The sequence below is a fragment of the Chlorocebus sabaeus genome, chromosome 16 (assembly GCF_047675955.1).
Source record: "Chlorocebus sabaeus isolate Y175 chromosome 16, mChlSab1.0.hap1, whole genome shotgun sequence".
NCBI lineage: Eukaryota > Metazoa > Chordata > Mammalia > Primates > Cercopithecidae > Chlorocebus > Chlorocebus sabaeus.
The window spans coordinates 7026997-7039883 of record NC_132919.1 but is presented as its reverse complement, the minus strand read 5'-3'; the positions used below and the strand labels follow the sequence as shown (position 1 = coordinate 7039883).

General features: G+C 53.4%; 1 protein-coding gene across 8 annotated transcripts in view; it reads left to right on the top strand.

The window, feature by feature from the left end:
* The window catches only part of DLG4 (discs large MAGUK scaffold protein 4), a 28729-nt gene extending 16632 nt beyond the window's left edge, over positions 1 to 12097 (top strand). For all 8 annotated transcript variants that reach the window (XM_008010093.3, XM_073004665.1, XM_008010090.3 and 5 more), the window contains 12 exons: positions 5533 to 5828; positions 6010 to 6112; positions 6252 to 6366; positions 8085 to 8261; positions 8541 to 8577; positions 8670 to 8697; positions 8827 to 8874; positions 8957 to 9058; positions 9423 to 9595; positions 10517 to 10626; positions 11191 to 11282; positions 11839 to 12097. In XM_008010093.3, coding sequence (XP_008008284.3) covers positions 5533 to 5828; positions 6010 to 6112; positions 6252 to 6366; positions 8085 to 8261; positions 8541 to 8577; positions 8670 to 8697; positions 8827 to 8874; positions 8957 to 9058; positions 9423 to 9595; positions 10517 to 10626; positions 11191 to 11282; positions 11839 to 11945 — 1388 coding nt within the window. In that variant the 3' untranslated portion in view covers positions 11946 to 12097. The remainder of the gene's footprint in view (positions 1 to 5532; positions 5829 to 6009; positions 6113 to 6251; positions 6367 to 8084; positions 8262 to 8540; positions 8578 to 8669; positions 8698 to 8826; positions 8875 to 8956; positions 9059 to 9422; positions 9596 to 10516; positions 10627 to 11190; positions 11283 to 11838) is intronic.
* Positions 12098 to 12887: the final 790 nt, after the last annotated feature.

Here is a 12887-nt window from a genome sequence, read left to right as displayed (position 1 = left end):
ACTGGTGAGAGAGCGAGAGGAGAAAATGATACGATCATCTCAAATAGACGTGAGAAAGGCATTTGGTGAAATTGACCATCTCTTTTGGATGAAAGCTTTCAGTAAACCAGGAACAGAGGAATTTTCCTTAAGATGGTGAAGACTAGTTATCAGGAACCGGTAATGAACATTTTATGATACAATTTTAGCAGTGTGTCCATTAACTTATTTTTACATTTAATTTTAATTTTTATTTTGTTCTTGAAATGGAGTTTTGCTCTTGTTGCCCAGGCTGGAGTGCAGTGGTGCGATCTCGGCTCACTGCAACCTCTGCCTCCCAGGTTCAGGTATTTCCGCCGCCCCAGCCTCCCAAGTAGCTGGGATTACAGGCACCTGCCATCACGCCCGGCTAATTTTTTTTTTTTTTTTTTGAGATGGAGTTTCGCTTTTGTTGCCCAGGCTGGAGTGCAATGGTGCGATTTTGGCTCACCGCAACCTCCGTCTCCCAGGTTCAAGTGATTCTCCTGCCTCAGCCTCCCGAGTAGCTGGGATTACAGGCATGTGCCACCACCCCAGCTAATTTTGTGTGTGTGTGTATATATATGTATGTATTTTTTTTTTTTTTTTTTTTTTTAAAGACAGAGTCTTGCTCTGTCGCCCAGGCTGGAGTGCAGTGGCACGATCTCAGCTCACTGCAAGCTCCACCTCCCGGGTTCATGCCATTCTCCTGCCACAGCCTCCCAAGTAGCTGGGACTACAGGTGCCCACGCCTGGCTAATTTTTTGTATTTTCAGTAGAGACGGAGTTTCACCATGTTAGCCAGAGTGGTTTTGATCTCCTGACCTCGTGGCCCACCAGCCTTGGCCTCCCAAAGTGCTGGGATTACAGGCATGAGCTACCGTGCCCGGTGGGCCAAACTAATTTTTGTATTTTTAGTGGAGGCAGGGTTTCACCATGTTGGCCAGACTGGTCTCTGGTGCCTGACCTCAGGTGATGTGCCCTCCTCGGCCTCCCAAAGTGCTGAGATTACAGGTGTGAGCCACCGTGCCCAGCCTCTGTGAACTTACGAAGAAGGCAAGGATGCCTCTTCCCACTGCTGTTATCCTTCATTGCTATAGAGCAGGGTTTCTCAATGTTACTCCTGGCATTTTTGGACCCAATAACTATTCATTGTTGGGGGTTGTTCTGTGCCTTGTGGGATATTAAGCGGCATTTCTGGCCTTTATCATATGACAGTGGTACTCCTCCCCCTCAGTCATAGCAATAAAAAATGTTGTGACAGAATTGCCCCAGTGAAATTATGGTAGTTGAGAATCACTACTTTAGAGATTTCAGACAGTGTAACAAGACAAGAAGAATAGTTACATTTGGAAGGGAAAAAAAAAGTTATCTTTATTTGTAAATTATACTACTGTGCATCTAGATCAAAATGTAAGTGAATTAACTGAATACATATGGGAAGTTAAAATGTGGCTATTTGTTGGCGGGCGTAGTGGCTCAGTCCTGTAATCCCAGCACTTTGGGAGGCTGAGGCGGGTGGATCACCTGAGGTCGGGAGGTTGAGAACAGCCTGGCCAACATGGAGAAACTCTGTCTCTATTAAAACTACAAAAAAAAATTAGCTGGGTGTGGTGGTGGGCGCCTGTAATACCAGCTAATCCTGAGGCTGAGACAGGAGAATCCCCTGACCCTGGGAGGCAGAGGTTGTGGTGAGCCAAGATCGTGCCACCGCAGTCCAGCCTGGGTGACAGAGTGAGACTCCATCTCAAAAAGAAAAGAAAAAAATAAAAGACCAGGTGCGGTGTCTCACGCCTGTAATCCCAGCACTTTGGGAGGCCAAGGCTGGTGGGTCACGAGGTCAGGAGTTCAAGACCAGCCTGGCCAACATGGTGAAACCCCGTCTCTACTAAAAATACAAAAATTAGCCGAGTGTGGTGTACATGCCTGTAATCCCAGCCACTCGGGAGACTGAGGCAGAGAATTGCTTGAACCTAAGAGGTGGAGGTTGCTGTGCGCTGAGATGGCGCCACTGCACCCTAGCCTGGGCAACAGAGTGAGACTCCATCTCAAAAAAAAAAAACAAAACAAAACAGGCCGGGCGCGGTGGCTCACGTCTGTAATCCCAGCACTTTGGGAGGCCGAGACGGGTGGATCGCCTGAGGTTGGGAGTTCGAGACCAGCCTGACCAACATAGAGAAGCCCTGTCTCTACTAAAAATACAAAATTAGCCAGGCATGGTGGTGCATGCCTGTAATCCCAGCTACTCAGGAGGCTGAGGCAGGAGAATTGAACCTGGGAGCTGGAGGTCACGGTGAGCTGAGATCGTGCCATTGCACTCTAGCCTAGGCAACAAGAGCAAAACTCTGTCTCAAAAAAAAAAAAAAAAAAAAAAGGAATGTGGCTCTTTGTAAGATAAATAACAGGAATTAGTAACTTCTCAGCAATAAGAAGATGTAGTGAATAAAAAGACCCCTTTTGCCATAGAAAAAAATTCTATAAAATTATTAGAAATAGAAACTTGACAAGAAATGTAAGATTTATATGAAGAAAATGGCAAGACTTTACTGAAAGACATAAAACAAGAGTGGAAGGGGTGAAGAGTCACACTGTGTTTCTGGATGGAAAAACTTAATATGCTAAAGATCCCAACCGGCTCCAAATTAATCTCTACATTCCATTCAATCCTAATCAGAATTTTCATGTTGTTTCCCTGCTGGGAACTTGGAAGGTTGATACTAAAATTCAACTGGAAAAATTTGTGTGGGGGAAAAGCTAAGACATTTTGGAAAAGAATAATGAGGTGTGGCAGCCCCTACAAAATATGAAATAATACTGTAAAACCATATTAAAATCACATGGTACTGTTCCTAAATACCATAACCTACCAAAAGGAACCTGGGAGCGTCGGAAGAAGGGTCAATTTAAAATCTTTGGCAATAAATGTATAAGATGAGCTTCTAACTTCTTTCATACTAGAGAGCAAGGAAGGTATCCAAGACTAATAGGTTCTCAGCAAAGACGCAGGATCCAAATTGAAGAGGCTTCTACTGGCCAGTGAAAACTCATTAAATATATTAAAATCGTTAAGGTAATAATAATACTTAAAAATATTTTGGCCGAGCATGGTGGCTCACGCCTGTAATCTCAACACTTTGGGAGGTCGAGGCGGGCGGATCACCTGAGGTCAGGAGTTCGAGACCAGCCCGCCCAACATGGCAAAACCCCGTCTCTACTAAAAACACAAAAAATTAGCCGGGCGTGGTGGCGGGCGCCTATAATCCCAGCTGCTCGGGAGGTTGAGGCAGAAGAATTGCTTGAACCTGGGAGGCAGAGGTTGCAGTGAGCCGAGATTGCACCACTGCACTCCAGCCTGGGCAACAGGAGTGAAACTGCGTCCCAAAAAAAAAAAATTTGTTTTTGGAGGATGCTAGGCAATCTCATTCATTCTGAAATTGGTGAATAAAGGGAGAGAGGCATGCATTTATCCTCCCTTTAGTGTGCAGACTACCTCAGAGAGTAACCAATAGGTTGACAGGGCTGGGTTTTTTTTTGTTGTTGTCGTTGGAGGCAGGTCTTTCTTTGTCACTCAGCAGGCTAGAGTGCAGTGGTATGATCTTGGCTCACTGCAACTTCCGCCTCCTGGGCTCAAGCGATCCTCCCACCTCAGCCTCCCGCGTAGCTGGGATTACAGGCGAGTGCCATCATGCTCAGGTAACATTTAACTTTTGTCTTTTGTAGAGATAGGGTTTCACCATGTTATCTAAGCTGGAGGAATTTTTTTTTTTTTTTTTTTTTTTTTTGAGAGAGTCTCGTTCTGTCACCCAGGCTGGAGTGCAGTGGCACAATCTTGGCTCATTGCAACCTCCGCCTCCTGAGTTCAAGCAATTCTCCTGCCTCGGCCTCCTGAGTACCTGGGATTATAGACATGAGCCACCACGCCCAGCCAATTTTTGTATTTTTGGTAGAGACGGGATTTCACCATGTTAGCCAGGCTACTCCTAACCTCAAGTAATCTGCCTGCCTTGGCCTCCGCAGTGCTGGGATTACAGGTGTGAGCCACTGTGCCTGGCTAAGATTTTTCTTTTTTTAAAGAAGAATTCCCACTAATAAATGCTCCCCACTCCAAAGAAACAAAGAAGTAGAATATCATCATTTTGCAGTCCCTGATACATATCAGAACCAGGCGGTGATTGTCAATGTGGCTAAAACTCACCTGAAAGGCTGATGGGGCGCCATATAATGGATGGACAGGGCTGACGACCCTGAACCTACCATTAATCTTACCTGACAGAAAGACAACCAGACATTGTATCCTGTGGTGATGCCGTAGGAAGAACATAGCGCTACCTATTAAGTATACAGGACTTACTAAAAAAACCCTCTGAATTGAACTTGAAACTGATCAAGCCTCCAGGATGAACTGCCAGTTTACAGGAGATGCAGGGTCAGAGGCATAGGCTAAACAAACCACAGGAGGGTAAGCAATAATTTCCCTGTTAGAATTTCCCTCATAGGGCCGGGCGCGGTGGCTCACGCCTGTAATCCCAGCACTTTGGGAGGCATAGGCGGGTGGATCACGAGGTCGGGAGATCAAGACCATCCTGACTAACACGGTGAAACCCCGTCTCTACTAAAAATACAAAAAAATTAGCCGGCCGTGGTGGTGGGTGCCTGTAGTCCCAGCTACTCGGGAGGCTGAGGCAGGAGAATGGCGTGAACCCAGGAGGCGGAGCTTACAGTGAGCTGAGATCGCACCACTGCACTCCAGCCTGGGTGACAGAGCAAGACTCCGCCTCAAAAAAAAAAAAAAGATTTTCCCTCATAGGCTGGTCAAGGTGGCTCACGCCTGTAATCCCAGCACTTTGGGAGGCATAGGCGGGTGGATCATTTGAGGTCAGAAGTTCAAGACCAACCTGGCCAACATGGTGAAACACCATCTCTACTAAAAATACAAAAATTAGCTGGGTGTGGTGGTGCGCGCCTGTAATCCCAGCTACTCGAGAGGCTGAGGCATGAGAATCGTTCAAACCTGGGAGGCAGAGGCTTCTGTGAGCCGAGATCACGGCACTGCACTCCAGCCTGAGACTCCTTCTCAAAAAAAAAAAAAAAAAAAGAATTTCCCTTATAAAATGTGGGAAATTCTTTTAGAGAAATGACCTAGTTTTTTTAAACAAATGGATGGCAAAGAGTTGGGGGGGGAAGAGGAAGAAGAATTTTATGGATTTAAGAGATTTGAGTGACACAGGAACCAAAAGAAAACTCCCAAAGCGTAATATTAATGTTCCCTTTGACTTCCCCGTCCCTGGCATACTGAGGACATATAATGTTTAAATTCTTTATCCCCTAGGACAACCAGCCTGTGATGTCACCTCTAAATTCCTGAGCCCTGACGTCCCTGTGATCTGATATCCCCTTACCACCCCACCCCGGCGTCTCTGAGAGAACAACTTCCCTTCCACCTGACTTTGGCTCTCCTGGCACCTGGGAAGAAGGTTGGGTGGCGGATGCTGTTTCCCTCCAGGCACTTTCATCTCTGCCCTGTGTCTTCCTCAGCTTATTCTCAGCACCTGGACAACGAGATCAGTCACAGCAGCTACCTGGGCACCGATTACCCCACAGCCATGACCCCCACTTCCCCTCGGCGCTACTCCCCAGTGGCCAAGGACCTGCTTGGGGAGGAAGACATTCCTCGAGAACCGAGGCGAATTGTGATCCACCGGGGCTCCACGGGCCTGGGCTTCAACATCGTGGGTGGCGAGGACGGTGAAGGCATCTTCATCTCCTTTATCCTGGCCGGGGGCCCTGCAGACCTCAGTGGGGAGCTGCGGAAGGGGGACCAGATCCTGTCGGTGAGGGAAGGCCTGCCCCTACCTGCACCACCCCCTCCCCTCAGGGCAGAGCGCAGAGCTCTTGGGGAGGGGCCTGGGTGGGCTGCAGCCGAGTCCTCTTGCGGGACCACTCCCTGCTCCACCTGGACCCAGAAGTGCTGCCTTCTGTCTCTGGTGACACAGCCTGTCTTCCTCTCTCTAGGTCAACGGTGTTGACCTCCGAAATGCCAGCCACGAGCAGGCCGCCATTGCCCTGAAGAACGCAGGTCAGACGGTCACGATCATCGCTCAGTATAAACCAGAAGGTACCAGGCCAGAAGTCCTGTCTTGTGAGCTAAAATGGCCCTTAGAACTCTGCCTCCTCAGCTGATGGCTTCAGTAGGGGAGGACAGGGGTGGCAGTAGGATGGGGACAGAGCTCAGGAACCTCCCTGTCCTTCCTCAGAGTACAGCCGATTCGAGGCCAAGATCCACGACCTCCGGGAACAGCTCATGAACAGCAGCCTGGGCTCAGGGACTGCCTCCCTGCGGAGCAACCCCAAAAGGGGTTTCTACATCAGGTCAGAGGTTCCCTGGGCTGGGCTCCTCAGCACCTCTGCGTTCCTGGGCACTCTGTGCCTGGCCCGGGCCTCAGCCGCTCCTCCTCTCTACCCTGCCTGCTCTGACTCCCCACCCCAGGCCTGAGGCGCAGCGGGGGTTCATGGGCTTCGCTGCACAGGTTAACGTTTGAAATACTCCCTGTCGATGAGCAAATAGCCTCTGCCCCAAGTATCCCAGTTGCCTTCTAGCCCCTGGTCATCCCAGCACTTCCTCGGGACTCCCAGGCCACCGCACAATTTGGCATCTCGAAGGTGAATGCTTGGTGGAGCGTGGTCCTCTAGGGTATTTGGAGTGTTGCCCCAGCCTTCACGTCCCTGTGGGCAGTTCCGGAGAAGGGGGCTGCCGCTCTGTGGGGCCTACCCCCGTCTCTCCAGTGGCATTTTCTCCCCTCTTAGGGCTCGTCTCCATTGACTCTTTTTGTGGCTTAGGTTTCTGCCAAAGCACATCTCCGTCCTGCCCCCGCGGGTCACCCCCCACTTCTCTCCCCGTCTGGCCCTGTGGCTTGCATGGCCTCGTCTGCCACTCCGCTCTGCAGATGTCTCTCGGAGCTGTTGGCCCTGGCTGACCTCTTTCTGGAGGTCAAGACCTGCACTTTTGGCCATCTGCTTTCTGGCTATCTCCACTGGGATGTCCCACAGGCATCCCACACTCAACATGTCCCACGCTGAGCTCACCATCCTGCTGTGGAACTGTGTTCCGTCCTTCTGTGCCAACAGTTTCCCTCTTGCCGAATGGCATCACCGGCCACCCGGACGCGGGCTCCCACCTGAGCCCTTGCTCTGCCCTTCCTCCCTGCTTGGGGCCAGTTGGTCCCCAACGTTGTTCTGACTCCCAGTGACCACAGGGGTTGTGTGGTGGCTCCCAGGGGGAGCATCATGTGGTTGTCACACTCCCAGGGGGCCCGGGGTCTCCTCCCTCCTCTCCAGGCCCATTGCTTTCCTCCGCATCTTCATTCCTTCTCTGGTTCTGACCCCAGGGGTTGTGACTTACTGATAGAGATTTGGTACTGGTAAGGGTAAGCATTAGTTGGAAACACGGGACCTTTCTTTTCCTTATGAATTTGGGCAGATTGAAGGTTACCCTGTGACTTTTTTTTTTGAGATGCGAGTCTCGCTCTGTCACCCAGACTGGAGTGCAGTGGCGTGCTCTCCGCTCACTACAAGCTCCGCCTCCCGGGTTCACGCCATTCTCCTGCCTCAGCCTCCCGAGTAGCTGGGACTACAGGTGCCCGCCACCACGCCTGGCTAATTTTTTTGTGTGTGTGTATTTTTAGTAGAGACGGGGTTTCACCGTGTTAGCCAGGATGGTCTCAATCTCCTGACCCCGTGATCCACCCGCCTTGGCCTCCCAAAGTGCTGGGATTACAGGCGTGAGCCACCACGCCTGGCTGTACCCCTGTGACTTTATGACGTGCATGTGTACTGCAAGCTGCTTTCTTGAGAGGATTGAGTTCGAGCCCTCCCTCTGCAAACTGGACTCCGTGTGGACTGAATGATGGCTAACAGTTGTGGTGATTATGAGTGATAGTCAGCGTTTGGTCCCCACACAGTTTTGGGTTCCTCGGCATCCATTGCACTCATGGGAGGGCCATCTGCAGACCTCTGTCACCGAAGGGTGACTGGGGCATCCTTCTTGGAGTCTTCAGCTGGGCTCTGACCAATAGCCACTTGCCCTCCAGGGCCCTGTTTGATTACGACAAGACCAAGGACTGCGGCTTCCTGAGCCAGGCCCTGAGCTTCCGCTTTGGGGACGTGCTGCATGTCATCGATGCTAGTGATGAGGAGTGGTGGCAGGCACGGCGGGTCCACTCTGACAGTGAGACCGACGACATTGGGTTCATCCCCAGCAAACGGCGGTGAGGCTTCTGGGCTCTGTAGCCTTCTTGCCACAGGCACTGAAGTTTCCAAGGTCCCCCAGGGTGGGCAGCCAACAGAGGATGGGTTTGCCCTCTGAACTCCTAGCGGTTTGTCTGCTGGGCCCTCCTGGGGACCCTGGCTCCCATGAACCTTTGGGAAGGACAGCTCCTCATTGAGGAGCACAGTGCCCAGTGCTGTCAGCTGGCCTGGAGCGTGGGGGCAGCAGGGTTCCTCACTGGGCATTCCCCTACCCGCCTATCTCTCCATGTATCCCACAGGGTTGAGCGACGAGAGTGGTCAAGGTTAAAGGCCAAGGTAGGTGGAGGAGGGCGTGAGCCTGGGTGGAAGCGTGAGGGCTCATGGAGGTGAGCTTGTAACTAACCCCGTGGCCTGCTTTTTCTTCCTAGGACTGGGGCTCCAGCTCTGGATCACAGGGTAGGTAGTGTCAGTTCGGGAAGATGTGGGTGAGAGAAGCACTGAGCTGCTTTTGATACCCTCAAGGGGGAGACAGGGCTCCAGGTCCCCTGTTTCAGAGCCCCTTGCAGATGCGCCACCTCCCACCAGGTCGAGAAGACTCGGTTCTGAGCTACGAGACAGTGACGCAGATGGAAGGTGAGCCCTGGCCCCTGCCTTGACCCCAGCTCCTGCTGCTCCCCCATCCCTGTGCTCGGCCTAAGCCAGGCTCTCTCCGCAGTGCACTATGCTCGCCCCATCATCATCCTTGGGCCCACCAAGGACCGCGCCAACGATGATCTTCTCTCCGAGTTCCCCGACAAGTTTGGATCCTGTGTTCCCCGTGAGTGCTGGGGCCTTGGATGGAGGAGAAAGTGGAGGTGGGGGTGGGACGGAGGAGGCCCATCCCTGGGGCCATAGGTAGAGCCTTTGGGGGATTGGTGTGTAGGGGGATACAGGATGTCTGCAAGAAGGGGTGCTTCTCAGCCACCCTCTCATTTCACAGTACCCATGCCCAGGCCAGAAACTTGGAGGCCCTGGAGGGTGCTAGGGGAAGCGGTTCTGGCCCTCTGCAGTCTTGGTCTCCCTGGAAGCTCCCTTTCACCAAAGGACCAGCTGGGCACTGTGGGGATTTGATTGAAGTAGGCAGGATTTAAGCTAGAGGGATGGTGGTTAGATCTTCGGGGGGTGGGGTGACTTCCTGGCAGATACGACACGGCCCAAGCGGGAGTATGAGATAGATGGCCGGGATTACCACTTCGTGTCATCTCGGGAGAAAATGGAGAAGGACATTCAGGCGCACAAGTTCATTGAGGCCGGCCAGTACAACAGCCACCTCTATGGGACCAGCGTTCAGTCCGTGCGAGAGGTGGCAGAGCAGGTAGGACCTGGCGGGCACCTGGTCCTCTTCCTTCTCCCCTCTCCCCACCCCACTACCTCCCTCCAGCTCTCTCTAACTCTCTCTCTCTCTGTCTCTTTCCCTGCTGGGTCTCGACTCCGCTCCTCCACCTCCTTCTCCTCTTGGGCAACTCTGACCGCCTGCTCTCTGCCCCTGCTCTCTCCCCCGCCTCCCTCGCTTCCTGACCCCAAATTTCCCATCACCATCTGGCCTCTTTCTCTCCCCACTCCCTCCTCCTTGCCCCATTTCTCCTCTCTTCCCATGGCCTTGTCTTTGGTGGCTTGGCCTTCCCCACTGGGTCCCTCCCTTTTTCCTGACTCCCCTCTGGTCCTCTCCCCTGCCTCACCCTTTCCTGGGGCCCCGCTCCCATCTCCCACTCCTCTGCTAACTCCTTTCCTTTCCCCACTGCTCCCCACCCTGCCCTCCCTCCCTCCACGGTTCCTTTCTCCATCTGCCTCCCTCCCTCCCATCTGTCTCCTTGTTCCTTCCATCTGTCTGTCCTCTGTCCGTCCTCCCCTCCCTCCTCCCTCTATCCTACTTCCTTTCTCCTTTTTCTTGGCTTTCCTTCCGGCCCGTGTCACCTCTGCCTTACACACCCCGCCCCACTCGCTGCTGCCCCGGCTCTGCCACCATCTCTTGGGTCCCTGTCTGCCTGGTGCTCCTCCCTTCCTCCATTCTGTCCTGTCCCTGCCCTTTCCCCGTGCTCTCCATCTTCCCTTTCCTTTCTCTGTCTTTTACTCTGTCCCTGTCCTCTTCCTGCCTGACTCTCTGCCCCCGTGTTTCTTGACATCCATATCACTCCCCTTCGGCCAACCTCCCATTCGCCACCTCTCCCTCCGGCACTGCTGTCTGTCCTTTCCCGCCACCTGCTGGCCCCCCTCCGCCCACCCTGCCTGCCCCCAGGGGAAGCACTGCATCCTCGATGTCTCGGCCAATGCCGTGCGGCGGCTGCAGGCGGCCCACCTGCACCCCATCGCCATCTTCATTCGCCCCCGCTCCCTGGAGAATGTGCTGTGAGTATGGTCCTGGGGGCCTCCCCTCTGCTCCCCCAACACATGTGGCTCTGGGCCTCACAAGGCCTCTGCAGTCAACTCTCCCTTCAGAACGCTGGACAGCGGTTTCAGCAACCCCAGAGGGGGATTCCTGAAACCCAGCAGAACCTGGAATCCAGGAGACCTGGAACCCAGAGGATGCGGGGAATCGGGCCTTTCCCCTCCTCTCCTGCCTTGGGCTAGACGGGACTACATCTCCCAGCAGCCCCTGGGGTATACCAGCTGGGGCGAGTCAGGGCCTCCAGGGCTGTTGGGAGTTGGAGTCCGAATCCCATCTCTGGGGCTGAAGGCTGGAAGGATGAAGCTCTGGAAATGTCCCTGGAGTAGCCACACCTGGCTGGGGTGGTTGCGGGTGGGGGTCTCATCTGTGGCCCCAGAGGATACTGGGAACTGTATTTTTTTTTTTTTTGCTATGTGCTCCAAATAGAAGAATACTAGTTGTAACTTAACATTCCTAGATAGAGGAGGTAAAAGGTAGGGTCAGGTGGGCCCAGTCTCAGGCCTGCTCTCCCTCCCTCTTCACAGAGAGATTAACAAGCGGATCACAGAGGAGCAAGCCCGCAAAGCCTTCGACAGAGCCACCAAGCTGGAGCAGGAGTTCACAGAGTGCTTCTCAGGTGAGGCCACAGCAAGGCTGTCGCCAGCACGTAGGGTGCCTTTGCTCGGATTAGAAAGAGCTCCCCCGCCACTCCCAGTGGATGGTTTAGAAAGAGGTGCCCCTGTGGGCGTGGCATGGGGGCTCACGCCTGTAATCCCAGCACTTTGGGAGGCCAAGGCAGGTGGATCACCTGAGGTCAGGAGTTCAAGACCAGCCTGGCCAACATGATGAAACCCTGTCTCTAGTAAGAATACAAAAGTTAGCAGGGCGTGGTTTCGGGCACCTGTAATCCGAGCTACTCAGGAGGCTGAGGCAGGAGAATTGCTTGAACCTGGAGGCGGAGGTTGCAGTGAACCGAGATTGCACCACTGCACTCCGACCTAGGCGCTAAGAGTGAAACTCAGTCTCAAAAAAAAAAAAAAAAAAAAGGTGCCCCTTTGGGCGAGTACAGCCTCATGGCTCATGGCTTGGAGAATTAGAAAGAGGTGCCCCTTCCTCTGGGCTGGTGCCACTCCCTTGGCCAGGTGTCCTCTGGCCCTTCCTTGGCCTTACTCCCTGCTCCACCCCACTCCCAGCCATCGTGGAGGGTGACAGCTTTGAGGAGATCTACCACAAGGTGAAGCGTGTCATCGAGGACCTCTCAGGCCCCTACATCTGGGTTCCAGCCCGAGAGAGACTCTGATTCCTGCCCTGGCTTGGCCTGGACTCGCCCTGCCTCCATCACCTGGGCCCTTGGTCTGGACTGAATTGCCCAAGCCCTTGGCTCCCCCTGGCCTCCCTCCCACCCCTTCTTATTTATTTCCTTTCTAACTGGATCCAGCCTATTGGAGGGGGGACACTCCTCTGCATGTATCCCCATGCCCCAGAACTGGGCTCCTGAATGCCAGGAACCTGGGCTCTGGGGGGGAGCTGGGCTCCTGGTTCCGAGCCCTTGCTCCTTCGGATCCCCGCCCCCGCCCGCCCCCAATGCACACACAGACCCACCGGGGGCCACCTGCCCTCCCCCATCTTCTCCCACACACATTCCAGAAGTCAGGGCCCCCTCGAGGAGCACCCGCTGCAGGGATGCAGGGCCACAGGCCTCCGCTCTCTCCTGAGGCAGGGTCTGGGGTCACCCCTGCCCTCATCGTAATTCCCCATGTCCCTTGATTTCTCATTTATTTTTTCCACTTTTTTTCTTCTCAAAGGTGGTTTTTTGGGGGGAGAAGCAGGGGACTCCACCGTCGGCCCCTGCCTTCCACACGCCCCCACCTTTTTTCTTTGCCGGTTTGCATGAGTGGAAGGTCTAAATGTGGCTTTTTTTTTTTTTTTTTTTTTCCTGGGAATTTTTTTTGGGGAAAAGGGAGGGATGGGTCTAGGGAGTGGGAAATGCGGGAGGGAGGGTGGGGGGCAGGGGTCGGGGGTCGGGTGTCCGGGAGCCAGGGAAGACTGGAAATGCTGCCGCCTTCTGCAATTTATTTATTTTTTCTTTTGAGAGAGTGAAAGGAAGAGACAGATACTTGAAACTCGGTGTGTGGCCTGGTTATTTGGGACCCGGGTGTGGAGGGAGACGGGTGCAGCAGAGTCAGATCCTTCTTCATTCCAAGCCAGAGAGGTTAGTGGTCTAGAAAACGGGCCATGGAGG